This window comes from Mycteria americana, chromosome 1, assembly GCF_035582795.1.
Source record: "Mycteria americana isolate JAX WOST 10 ecotype Jacksonville Zoo and Gardens chromosome 1, USCA_MyAme_1.0, whole genome shotgun sequence".
NCBI classification, from domain to species: Eukaryota; Metazoa; Chordata; class Aves; order Ciconiiformes; family Ciconiidae; genus Mycteria; species Mycteria americana.
The window spans coordinates 2786234-2800235 of record NC_134365.1 but is presented as its reverse complement, the minus strand read 5'-3'; the positions used below and the strand labels follow the sequence as shown (position 1 = coordinate 2800235).

Genomic DNA, 14002 nt, shown 5'->3' with positions numbered 1-14002 from the left:
AAGATTTAATAGGCAGATGGAAAATGTTTACAGCAGAAAAATTAGTAGTGGCTTATTTGCTTTCACTGAAAATTGGATTCTTGCTGTATGCCAAAATACTGAATTGATTTTTGGAAAATGTGCAAATAAGTCTTTGGTCATGGTTAATAGGATCCTGCATTTGTTCACGTTACAATAGTTCAGTTAAATTTTCACTAGTGCTACAAAACTTGTACTAAAAAACATTTGACTATGAAAGCATTTCCTGTTTGTATGGTACTGTATGTTTCCCTTCAGCCAAAGGAATAACCAGAAATTCTAAGGAACTTGGATTTGGTTATAGTCTTGTGATATTTTTGGAATTCCTAGTAAAGTAAATGTGGGAAAGGGCTGATCTGTGTTAGAAGCGCCAGTTACAGGGACAGATTTAATTAATCTTTTGACATGTCGCTTGTAGGTGAAGGAGAATCTGCTATCATGCAAGATGCTGCTGCATTGCAAGCGAGATGAGTTGCGCAAGCTGTGGATTGAGGGGATTGAGCACAAACATGTCCTGAATTTGCTGGATGAGATAGAGAACATCAAGCAAGTGCCTCAGAAGCTGGAACAGTGCATGGCCAGCAAGCACTACCTCAACGCAACAGACATGCTGGTAAGATGTGGTACCTCATGCTGGGCCAGTACCCACCAGAAACAACACACTGGTCAGCTGTCTGATCGTCTGCCGACAGATCTGCCATCTGTGTGCTTTGTTTGCCTGCTTAGTTTCTTCTTTTGTCATTTCCTGCTTTCTTGTACTGGAATTTCTGTTTGGTTTTGTTTTGATCCTTCCTGACTGGACTTAGGGTCACCATCTCCCGTCCTGTTTGGGTAGCTCTTGTCTTTCAGAGCCATCTTTACCTGTTTTCTTGTCCTGATCCTGATGCTTTGTGTAACCATCTAGTTCTTTACCCATTTGATCCGCACATGGGATTTCCTTCTGCTTTTGTAACCTGGTGCTTTATTTTAAAATTAATTTCCCAGACACCTGCCTGTATCATCTTGTTTCCTTAGATCTTCTCAATTATTTCAAAACCATTTTTGTTATGGATGAACTATCCTGTTTCTCTCCTATTTCATCTCCCAGAACGCACTCACAACTTCAATCATTATTCAGAGGGGAGACTTTCTTTCACCATTTAGGTGTGTTTGCCTGTCATTGTCTTCCTCTAGGTCTTTTACCAGGACTCTTAATCCTTTCTACTTATTTCCATCTCTTTTTTCATCTTTTCTCTCCCTCCCTTCAAGTGTTTTTCCTTTTCAGTTCCATCTCTTTTGTAAGCATACCTTTCAATTCCAGTCTTGTGGTGGAGGTAGAAGTTTCCTGAACTTCTCTAATAACAATCTTTTTTATTTTTCTTTTGTTTCTAAACTTAACAAGCACACTTCCTCACCAGGCTTCAGTCCTTTCTTTCCTGGAACTGTCTTCTACCAGTACTTAAAAACTTTAGAAGGGAGGTGATCCTTCCCCTCTACTCAGTCCTGACATGTGGAGTGCTGAGTCCAGTTCTGGGCTCTCCAGTACAAGAGAGAGATGGAGTTACTGAATCGAGCCTAGTGAAGGGTCACAGAGATGGTTAAGGGGCAGGAGTATCTCACATATAAGGAGAGGCTGAGAGAGCTGAGACTCATTCACTTAGAGAAGAGAAACCTCAGGGAGATCTTATTAATGGTTATAAAAATCTGATGGGAGCGTACAAAGAAAACAGAGCCAGACTATTCTCAGCGGTGGTCAGTGACAGGAGAAGAGGCAATGGACACAGATTGAAACATAGGCAATTATGTCTGAACCTAAGAAAACACTTTTTTACTGTAAGGATGGTTGGAACACCGGAACAGGCTGCCCAGAGAGGTTGTGGAGTCTCCATCCGTGGAAAATTTTCAGAAACAAACTGGACGGGCTCCTAGGCAACTGGCTCTGGGTGACCATGCCTGAGCAGTGGATTCCATGTTCTCTAGAGGTCCTTTCCAACCTTAAGCAGTCTGTGGTTCAAAAGTGAAGGCAAAAGAAGTATGTCTGTTCATGTTCCTCTTTGTGTTTGCCAGAGAATGCCTTTAAGGAAATCTTTTCATTACCTTCCTTTGTTACTGTTTTTTTTTCAACTTTACTATCCTTTGTATTTCTCTTCGCTGTGCCTCTTCACTTCTTTTTAATAAGTCATTATTTAACAGGATAAAGAGCTGGAAGTCTTAGTGTTGTCATCTCATATTCCTAGAGCCCAGACTTGAACTTTAATTTCCTTCTTTCTGTTTTATCTCATTTTACCTTAAATACGGCTCTCTAAAACTTACCTTGTTCCATCTGAAACATTTTCAACAGTTCGACGTCAGTCTTCGCATCCCTTTCTCTGATGCCATATGTAACCCTATCTGGATTTTTGTTGTTGCTGTCACATCCTCTTTTCTGATTTCACTCTGCTGTCACTGTCCTGGTTTCTTCTGTTGCTCATGCTCTGTTTTCATGCCACACCAGGTGCAATCATCTTTCTATAATCTGGTCACAATTTTCCCTTTCTTCCTTTCTAAAACCATCTTCCAGGAGCCCTCTCAATCTTATTCTCCTTAGACTCACACTGTCCTTCTAATATGAATTATTGTCTTACAACTTTCCCACTGTATTGTAAGCCATCTGGGGTGGGTAATGTATCCATTTCTGTTGTGTAATGTAGAGTGAAATTTTGATGATACTTTATAAAATGTTACGTAAAACCTTTCGAATTCCTGAAAACAGATCAGCAATGCAATGACTTGAGGCAGCGTAAATGAGAAGACTGCAGTCAGGTTTTGCCAAAATTTTTGTCAGGTTTCTGATAGAGGAGATTGGAGTGTGGTGTTTGTCTGATATTTTCAATTATGAGAGAGAAAGAAGTAGATGTAAATTAAGTGTGTTCAGTGTAGGGGGAAAAACACGGTATTCAGAGTTAACTTCAGTATTAATTGAAATGTTGGTGCTTTCTTTTACTGATGGACTTGCCAGTTTGCTTGGTTTGGTGTTTATATTTTGGTTGGTTGGCTGGTTGGTTTTTTAAATCCAAAAAAGTTCTTTTCAGAAGGAAATTCCAGAAAAGTAATTCATTTCCTATCTGGAATATAAGATAGGAAGTGTAAGAAGAAAAGTAACAATAATTAGGATTTATCATATAATATGCTTCAGAAATGGCTTGCAGTATGTGTGTTTGTGATATCTTATTGGTTTGCAACATACTGTGTGTGCAGTTTTTTTTATTTATATGCTTATATACATACACACATACGTGTGTGTGTAGGTAAGGTTGCCCAAGGCTATGAGGTAGAGCCAATATTAAACGTCACTGAAGTACGAACTTCTGTAGTATACCATGCTGTTTTTTATTGTTTGGTTGTTTTTTTCCCAGAATAGAGTATCTATATAAGAAACCAAATGATAATGATATAAAAAGCAACTATGAGGGTTGTTGTTTTTTTTTTTTTTTTTTTTTAATATGTCAAGGAATGCAGAGACACCTCAAGTGAAAATTGAACACACTATTTCAGCCGTTCATTGACATTTGCAATTCTCATTTGAAGACAAGTGTACCTGTAATCAAGAAATAGTAACCTACCTGCATTTGGAGCTTTTTCATAGACAAAAATCATTGTAGGCTCATTGGCTTTTGCCATCTTCTGTTAACGCTGCCTCTGCAAGACTGTGATGTTGTAATCACTCACTGGCTGCAGGATAATGTCTTTCTACTTTTATATGATATGAATATTATGTAAAATAATTACTAAACTGTCAGGGATGCAGAGTGTATATAGATCTCTCTGTCCTTTTGTTTCATTCCTCAAGGTAAACAGATGCTCATGGATTATAAAAAGCCCAAAGTGATCTGACAAGGAGCTTGTATCCCTCACATTGAAATTGGAGCACTGATTAATATTGTTGCCTGTAGCCTTGTGATATGTACAGTTGAAATTAGACCTTTGCAGTCGTTGCGTTAGGTTGATGCAAGCACTCTAATGGTATAATTTCTGGTTGCTGCATCACATTTCTGCAGTCTGTTCTTTGTATTCCACTCACATTAATTGAAGTAATTTCGCCACTGAAGCGTGTTTCAAACCTCTGCATTTAAATTGAAATTTTAATTCCCTTATTGTTTGGAAAAGACGGACGAAGATGGCTTGTTACAGGTTTCATTATCACTCAAAACTCTCCAGCTGCTGGTTCTAATGTGCAATGACTGAGTAATGCTGTGAAGAATTGTTAATAAAAGAATGGCAGCTTTTCCCAGTAGTATGAACACAATACAAAGGTATTTTGTGACAGCTTACATTTGTATGAAGTTAAAATTTTTAAGTGGCAGCTTTTTCGTTTTTGGTTCTGTATCCATGTAGAGTAGCATGGATGAGCTTCAAATATCACGTATTCACGTTCTGTGTTCCTCCAGCATCTTGATAATACACACTCTGGTGAGCCGGCAGGATCAGGTTTGCTGTTCTGTAATTGCACCTTGAACAGGTTGTGTTAAAAGAGCCTAGTTCCAAACTCGTTTGAATTGTGAAGCTTTGGAGAAATCAGGAGGGTCCGAAACAGATAGAACTCCTGTTTGAGACTGAATACATTTCAGTTACTTTCAGTTTCTCTATATGCTTTTTTTAAAGTATGAGTTTGTATGTTTTTCTGTAAAGGATCTGTTTTTTCACACACTAAATTGCTAAAAGTAACATTCACTTTTATGTGGCAGAGTGCACATGCACACACGTGTGTGTATTTTCTGTTAAACATAAAACATAAAAAGGAGGCTGAGGGGAGACCTTATGACTCTCTACAACTGCCTGAAAGGAGGTTGCAGTGAGGTGAGTGTCCATCTCTTCTCCCAAGTAACAAGTGATAGGACAAGAGGAAATGGCCTCAAGTCGCATCAGGGGAGGTTTAGGTTGGATATTAGGAAAAATTTCTTCACCGAAAGGGTTACCAAGCACTGGAACAGGCTGCCCAGGGAAGTGGTGGAGTCACCATCCCTGGAGGTATTTAAAAGCCGTGTAGATGTGGTGCTCAGGGACATGGTGTAGTGGTAGACTTGGCAGTGTTAGGTTAACAGTTGGACTCAATGATCTTAAAGGTCTTTTCCAACCTAAATGATTCTGTGATCAGGTGCTGAGAGGGGAATTCTGATGCAGAAGCAGCTTCCTAAGAAAAGGCAGTGGGCAGTCCCCAAAAGGGAGAGCAGCGGAGCTGGCGGCAGAGGCAAGTTGGAGTTGGGGGCATAGCTAGCACTTGGCCTGGAAGCATGAGCTTGATTGCTGGAAGGCAGGAATCAAATTCTTCTGGAAAAGATGTTTTAGATGGGCTACACAACACTATAGCCAAGCCAGAACTTGAAGGAGAAGGCACACAGCAGGATGGACAGCGGTGGGCAAGGACAGAAGGATTCTTGCTTGGAGGAAGCAGTTCCGTGTCTGGTCTCCCCCGGCACTGGGCTGTGTATTAAAGGGCAGTACGCTCTGCCTAGCGGGTTACTTAATTAAGTCAAGTATCGTAGAGGTCTGTGGTGTTGATCTAATTGTTCTGGCTCTACTGTTGACCCATGAGGTACCCATAGGGAGAAATTAATATTTACCATTTGTTTAAATAATCTAAGAGATGAAATGCTAAAAACAGTTGAAGGAAGAAATGTTGTTGAATCAAGTAATTAAAGGTCGTATCATAACAAGATTAAATGAAAATTGCTTAGGCTACTTTCTTTGCATTTCCTGGCTTTTATGTGTCTAGCTTTGCAATTTTAATGAACTATTACTACTTTGTCAAAGTATACAGAGTTTTTAAAAAAATCTTTTAATTCCAATAGACCATGAAACACTTACTCTGAACTTGATTTATTAGTGCGGGACTACAGTTCCTTTGGGGTGGGATTGTGTCAAGTAACAAAACTCCATGCAAGTGCAGAAATATATCCATAGGATAGGAGTGAGGATAACTGCTATTTCCAGTTGAAATTTTTTTTTATTAGGAGGACACCAAGAAGGAGGAATGAAGGTGGAAAGAAGGAAGTATGGAGCCCTCTGACTAGTCTTCACTGAAGTTTAACTTCACACTTCCTTGTGTTGCAGATCTAGGAACTGATGTGCATGTGTGTTTTACTCATGAGCACATCCTTCTCCTTTAGCCTGCCTGTCTTTGTCCCAGGAAATACAAAGCTGAAGTGCCAGTAATTTGTTTCTCAAGAAGTAGGCTAGGGAACGCTCCAACACCTACTTTTCTTTCTTTTTCAATGTTAAGGACTTCTATTTCAGTTTCCTTATGTCAGGGAAAGAATAATCTATGTCTTCTGCTCTGCTTTCTGAAGTGGATAATAGCATCAGGCTTTTCTCAGAGCTGACCACTTTCTTACTGCAAATTTGCATTGTTGCCAGTTTGTTCAGTTTCTAGAGTCGAGCTAGTGGCTGTTATTGTTGTTGTATTCAATTAAATGTACTTGGCGCGGCATCCAGCTGTACAGGAGAGGAGATTGGTTTGCAGGTAAATCAGGTCATTTTCAGTTGTGCTGATGCAGCATAGTTAAAGCAGACTGACTTCACCACCGGCATCCTTATGATGCATTAAATGTGTTTTTGCTCAGCTCCATAGATTGTAAGAACTGTATTGGGTTAATTTTTTGAAGAGCATTACTTTGTTGTGAAATCTAACCTTTTATATCAGGAACATACCAGTCTAAACTAGAGCTGCTGACCAGCTCCGTTGTCAGCATGCCAAAGCATTTTACAAAAAAGTGTTTATTTTTTTTTAACTGCAGGGCTTTACAACACAACTGGGCTACTTAGTGGGTGAGAACACAGTCAGAAGTTGACGACATTTTAATAAGTGGAAATGCTGTGCAAAAATGAACATAAAGCTACCGAGCCAGCCAGAAGGGAGAGGTGGCATAGGAAAAGGAAATGGAGAGGAGACTAAGCATGGGTAAAGATATTTTGGAGAACAGTGTATGAGGACAAGGAACCTCACTTGCTGTGGGAAGTGGGAGTCAAACAAGGAGCTTAAAATATTGAAATGTTTTCTCAGGAGCAAAGAGAGGATATTGCTCTGTGTGTGTACACACGTGCATATTTGGCCTCTTCTTGCTCATCCCGTAACAAGTGTGTCCTACTCGATAACAGTGTCCCCTGCCTTTCTATGCACTTCATGTTAATCCTCTACGAAGGCATTTGGAGCGATTAACATCTTCCCAGAAATCACTGGATGTTTGTAGCCCTGGGAACAGTTGTTGAGAGTTTTAATTTTTGTTACTTGAAAGTAGCTGCTACCTGTGGCTTTCCTCAGTATAGGTCGAGGAGAGTCTTTCAATTAAAAGTACTGTGTAGTGAGCAGACTTCTTAGACTATAAGTACCCTGGAATAATGAAATAAAGAAAAAATTGCAAAGCTGTTCTCGGTATGTGTTTTATTTACTGTCTGCCTTTCAGCTGGAACAATGAAAATCAGGAAAAACAGTCCTTCATTTTGTTTCTGCATTTCTTACTGCAGAGCTGGGATTCAGGTACTGCTGTGAAACAGTTTTGTATTTTGGAATTAATGCCGTAAGTGGAAATAAGAGACTTTTTGGAATTCTGTAGAAATGCTTTTATTACAAAATTTAAATTTTGGCCCTGCTTGAAATTCTCTACCTTCTGAATTGTAAAAATAGTAATATTTTCCCAATAGTTCTTGCCTTGAAGTCTTTCCCCAGCTGACATTGTGTCTTGTCATTGTTGACCTTCTTGATTACAAAGAAGCCTTTTAGAAAACAGAATTGAGAAGCTGACATCTCAAGGATTGTATCTCATTTCAGATTATCTACTGAGGTGTATGAGTGTTCATGCTGAAAGGAACTGGTTTGTATCAGGTTTTAGTGATGAGCAAACCTCGTGATTTCTGTTAGCTGTGTGGCTGAGGTACGGATGAGAAAGAAGGCAGCTTTGTTTTTGTTAAGTTGATGTGTGCATAGGATATGTTCTAGTGATTCACACATAAGCACGGAAATCATGAGCTTTCTTCTGTCTGCTGCTCATTCATTTAAAATACTGTACCTTTACTCAGATGCTAGGATTTATTAGTATTATTTGTCTGCCTTCAAGGAGCATTGTAAAGCTTAAGTAAATAAGTTTGGTAGAATACTTCTAAGTTCCTTGTATGAGACGCATTGGTGCTATGTATTGTTAGAACAATTTTCACCTCTTTTCTGTATCTTTCTCTTTTTTTTCTTTTTTTTCTCTTTAAATTCTGTTTTCTGATCTTCTTTTTTTTTTTTTTTTAAGCAAACTTGCTAGGCTAGGTTTAAAGACATTAGAACGTGGAGAGTTTCTTTCCCTTTGAAACATCTTATCATTTTTTCCCTCAGTATACTTATCAATAACTTTATCTCATTCTTTTTATCCTGTAATTTCCATTATCTGAGGCAGTCTATTGCATTAAACTGTTAGTGCCTAATACTGCTTCATTTGCATTGACACGTGCTTGACCTCAGCTCCTCCGCTCTTAGTTAATGCACCAACAAGCATTGATACGTCTCTAGAGTATTATCGTGTGGCTGTTAGCTCTACTAATAACAACCATTCATTTAAGCTGATGAAAGTTTATTAAATAAGAAAACATGCTGTAATGAAGGTGGAGAAGAGGTGTCTAGCATCTTTTTATGGTGAAAGTAAGCTGCAGCTTACATGTGACAGACACTGCCCATAATAAAGGGAGAGGCATCTGTAACATTATGATGTATGCTTCTGGGAACGGGCATTTCTGAACATTGAATTTAATCCTTCCTGGTTATAGTGTAGATGCAGTGATGAGGAGTTCTTTGCTCAAGGCAATTGCTCCCGCCATGTAATGATGCATCCTTTCTTGGGAGTGCCCTCCTAACAGCTTGAGAGTTTTGTGGTTTAGGTTACATTTGCATCCTTTTCAACTCATGAACCTGGTAGTATTTCATACCTTCAGGTTAATATTTCTTTTGCCATTGATGTTGTTTGTAATTTTTATTATTAAGGTATGCTGTGGACTATATTCTGTGAGACATTTACACTTTTATCACTTTATCTTTGAATACAGCAGATGTTTTTCCGGTAATCACCGGTCTTTCCATGAATTCTTTTTTAAACTCTGGATTGTACAGACATAATTCTGCCCATAGTAAAATATTGGAACAAACACCAAGAGAAATTGTTGAAGATAGATTGGGTTATGAGACAATATAAAATAATCTAGATAAATCTGACCGCATTTTTGAAATGCAGCTTTAAAGCTAGAGAATGGTGGGTGAAAAGGTGTAATAAATTGAGGTTTTAGTAAAGCATTTAAAACATCTGCGGTGATTTTAGCCCAGATGTTTCCCACTGAAGTAAACTGAATTATGTCTCGTAAAGTTGGCATAATGCTACCAAGTAACTTTCAAAATGGTTTGATAGAAGAAACATTGTCATTTAGACCTAGAGGAAGACTTACGCTGAACAGCTCATAAATGAAGATGTAGGGACAGTGTGCGTGTTTGAGAAGGAGGCAATGGTTGTCTTGCACTGCAGTTTAATATTACCTTTTGTGAATTTATGAATTCTGTAATTAAAAAAAGTTAGTAAATTAAGAGGTGAAGAGCTAATTGAAAGGAGTTAAAGATTCCTTTAACAACCAAGAGATGGGACACAGGGAATGTAAAAGACCTGAAATGTCATCATGAAGACAGCAAGAGAATCAATTTGGGAAACTGAAGGTTTGCATTAAAAGGAAAATCCTGATGTTTTACTTTAATGCATTAGGACCCTATTGTTTTAGACATCATTTATACAGAGAGAAGACTTGGGACAGAGAAAAAACATACTTTTGATGGCAATTAAGACTAAATGAGGACGCATTAAATCAGAGACAAAAAAGTATGGAAATGAAAAGTGGAAGGAAAAGCCTTTTTTATTATTTTTGCTGCCTTCAGGATACCTACAGCTGTATTGCTAGTCCGTGACAGTGCTCCAGTGAGATTTAATATAGATGTCTGTACAAGGTCAGACCAAAGGTGGTCTTAGGCCAATACTGTATCTGATGCAGAGGATGCTTAGAAGGGGGAGTAAGGACAGAGCAAGCAATAGCAATCTTTTCCCAAAACACTCTCCGAGCTTCCAGCACTTGGCAATATGCAGCTTTTGACAGAAAAGCTGGTGTCTTTTTGTGTTGAGTAGCACTCAGTAGCTGTTTCTTCCTTGAATTTGTCCCTGTCACTTTTTGCACCAATTTAAACTTTTGGCTTCAACGCTGTCCTTTGGCAGTGAGTTCTGTAGCTGAGCTGTCTGACGTGCTTCTTGTAGATGGTACTGAATCTTTGATTTGCTGATTTCATCTTATTGCCCAGGAGCTACTGAGGATTTGAGGCACACAACTATCACAGGTACTGGGGCAATACATGTCTCATTTCCATCGAGTTGTCACTCTAATGGGAAAAGTCTCGGGCAATTCTGTGATGCCAGTAGATACTCTGATTTTCCCATTTCAGGGAAGTCATTTGACCATACTGTTGTTGAAATTGCTCATAGGTTGTGTTAAAGTCAAGTAAGCAGTTGGATAATCCTCTCTTGTGGTTTTTAGCCACTCTGTTCCTTGAGCACTGCTTTCGGTTTCAGCACTTTATTACTGGAAAGACATTGATGAATTACAGCGAGTGGAGGAGGAAGTAGAATGATTGATGGGTGACAGGACTAAGGCAAATTTGAAAGAATTAAATTTATGTAGCTGGAGTAAAGGACAGCAAGTGAGGAACATAATTTTATAAATATTTTAAAGTTTGTAGAGGAAAACAAGTTAGGTTGGGTCATTGCCATTTAAACACTGAAGAAAAAGGACATTTGCACTTTGCGTTAATGTGTTTATAACAGGTTTGTTTTGATGTTTTCATGAAGTAGGAGCAGTAGTCTTATCAGCAGGAGATCTAAAAGTAACTTTTGTAAAACATAACATAATCAAGGCAGTGCTATAGTGGTAGGGAAATGGCTGTCTCATCTAATAGACCTCCTCCGTCCTTGTAACTGATAACATTGAAATTTCCTTTTAGGGGGGGGAAAAAAAAGAAAAAAAAAAAGGTAAGACTAGATGGGATGATTGATTTAGAAAGGAAAATTGTGGAGTTCAGCGTGCTGGAATTTGATTCTCTGGAAAACACTCTTCTGCTCTGTTAAGGCATTAAAAAAGAATTGTGTTACTCCTTAGCCTTCATATATACTTTCTTACTGTTGGGCACTGTGCCATATGCCGGCTGCTTGTTGCCTCCTTTTGTAGACGTGGTTGCATTTCAGTAATGTTGATGACTGCGCTGGTGGGAATCTTAATATAAGGTGCTACGTTTAAGAGAAAACAAACCCCACAAACAAAAAGTAACCCTTTTACCCTGTTTCCTATATGTACATTTTCCCTGTCCTTCCCCCATCAAATAAGCTTACGCTGACTACTTATCTCAGGATGAGCTGTTTTCTTGCAACGTGAGCACTTTTTGTGTGTGTGTAGCTCAGAATCTTTCAAACTAATCTTTCAAACTTCTCCCCCTTTCTGCTTCAGACATCTGCATCAGTCTCCCCCTTTCTGCATCATTTGGTCAGCAAATCCTTTTATCTCAAGAAGAGGAGTGACCTCAGCTATTTCCAAAATATTGCAAAGGAATCATCTTCTTTAGTCCTCAGTCTTTTATAGCAATTTGTTTGCTTTTAGCTTGTTAATTCTTACAAGGCGGTTTAAAGGTGAACAAAATTGGTAGCAATTTCTTTCATCATCTTAATATCCAGTATGTTAATCAGCACTCGGTACTGTTCATCATCAGTGTTTTACAGCTACTCATTAATCCTTACATCCTGTGTACCTTTTCTCCTTTTCCTGTTTTTAAGGGGAAGGAGGCAGTGACAGTCAGCAATAGCGATCTCTGATCTGTGTGCTTTTCATATTTTCCATGCTTTTTAGCTAAAGGTTCCCTGCTTTAGGACCATCTGGATGTTCTTTAAGTTCAGGGTCATCTTAGCTAGCTCGTGTTCACTAGTTTGTCTTGATACCAATTCACACTATGCTGTACACTGGCCTGTGGCAGTTTGGTAGCACACAATTCCCAATCTTTGGATTTCTTAAGTGTAGCCTGGGTGCAAGTTTTCCATGTGTCCCGTTATTTGGATGTCCCACCCTCAAAGGCAGTAACTTTTCAGCTTCATCTTGATTCACCTTGCAACCAAAATAGTGAATGCATTTACAGATGAAATACAAGTCTTACTTGATAAGACTTACGTCAAGCTTCTAATTAAAAAATATAAATGCAGTTTAAAAGCAGGCTTAATCAGTTTCTCATTATGTGTTTCCAGCAGTGGAGGCTCAAAGTACTCAACAGTCTTCTGCTTTCTGGATGTTAGACCCTTCTACAAGGATGATGAAGGGTCTGGAGCATCTGTCCTATGAGGAAAGGCTGAGAGAGCTGGGCCTGTTCAGCTTGGAGAAGAGAAGGCTCGAGGGAGGATCTTATCAATGTGTATAAATACCTGCAGGGAGGGTGCAAAGAGGACGGAGCCAGGCTCTGTTCAGTGGTGCCTGGGGACAGGACCAGAGGCCATGGGCACAAACTGAAACACAGGAGGTTCTCTCTGAACATCAGGAAATGCCTTTTGACTGTGAGGGTGACCGAGCACTGGCACAGGTTGTCCAGGGAGGTTGTGACATCTCCATCCCTGGAGATATTCAGAAGTTATCTGGACACGGTTGTGGGCAGCTGGCTGTGGGTGGCCCTGCTTGAGCGGGAGGGTTGGACCAGATGACCTCCAGAGGTCCCTGCCAACCTCAACCATCTGTGATACTGTGATTCTCTCCATTATCCATGGAAAACGTGGGAATTTTGCAGGCAAAACAGCCTCGACTTTGGGAACTCTTGCTTAATTTATTGCTAGTCAACACAAACTTCTGATCAGTGATTTGGGTTTTGAGGTGGAGAAAAAAGAGAACACAATCAAAAAACACTTAAGTAAACTTGTCTTCTCACTCTTCTCCAGGTGCAATTTAAGTCCAACCCCTTTACTCCCTTCCCTTTTCTCAACTTATTTTTCCATGGCTTATGCTCAATCTGTCGCAGTTCCGCTGATGAGACGATGGGTGGCGCAGAAAGGTGGTGTCATCTGTAAGGGTTTCTTTCTGCTACTCTGCTTCTTACTGGTTTCCTGTGCAGCACTTTGGTTCTTCAGGTTTTCCTCTGCTACACTTCTCCTTAGAGTGCCTGCTCCAACGTGGGTCACTCACAAACTGCAGTCCCTTTGAGGGTGTCCCTGCTCCAGCATGGGTCACCCCCATGCCACAGTCCCTCAGAGGGGTCCCCCTCCAAGAATGTGTTTCCAGCTGCTTGCAGTTGCTGGTTTGTTTAGATATGTTGGAACAGGGGTGCCACATGCCACCCCAAACCAAAATGACCCACTGGAAAATTCCTTACCATGTGTAATTCAGCATCCTTTAGATACAGTTACGGTGTTAGAAGGTTGGAGGATCAGTTCTCTAATGCATCGTCTGCTCTTAAATTTATCATGTGTTGAATTCTTTGTATAGACACCATCATTTGTAGGTATTCTGCCTTTTTGCCCAGTGCAAAATCCCAGCAGCTGGAGTGTGAGTACCTTCCTGTTTCTTAAGCAAACTTTTCAGGTTAGATCCTTTTCTCATGCAGGTCAGGTGTAAATTGAATTTAGTGAACTGCTTGTTTAGATCTGGCTACACACCTACAAGCTATTTTTTTTTGTCATTTTCCTTTCCTGTACCTTTTGAAAGTGAGTTCCTTGTAAAAGCAGTAGATCAATTCTCCTCCTTTTAAATGTCAGCATTGTCTTTATTCATCCAGCAAGGCAGCTGAAACCTTCTAGGTTGCTGCTATTTATTTGCTGTTTTATTCAGAGGGTTCAGCTTTTTTTCCTTTTGTCATACTGCATTTGTGCATGACTTGACTTTTTTTCTTTCAAATTGTGACCTACCACATTGTTTTCTTTTAACCTTTCTCAGTTGTTTGTTCATA

At 39.6% G+C, this 14002-nt stretch overlaps 1 protein-coding gene across 1 annotated transcript in view; it reads left to right on the top strand.

Annotated features, from left to right (window-relative positions):
- The window catches only part of EXOC4 (exocyst complex component 4), a 558486-nt gene that overhangs the window by 23452 nt on the left and 521032 nt on the right, over positions 1 to 14002 (top strand). The window contains exon 3 of the mRNA XM_075515833.1: positions 437 to 631. Coding sequence (XP_075371948.1) covers positions 437 to 631 — 195 coding nt within the window. The remainder of the gene's footprint in view (positions 1 to 436; positions 632 to 14002) is intronic.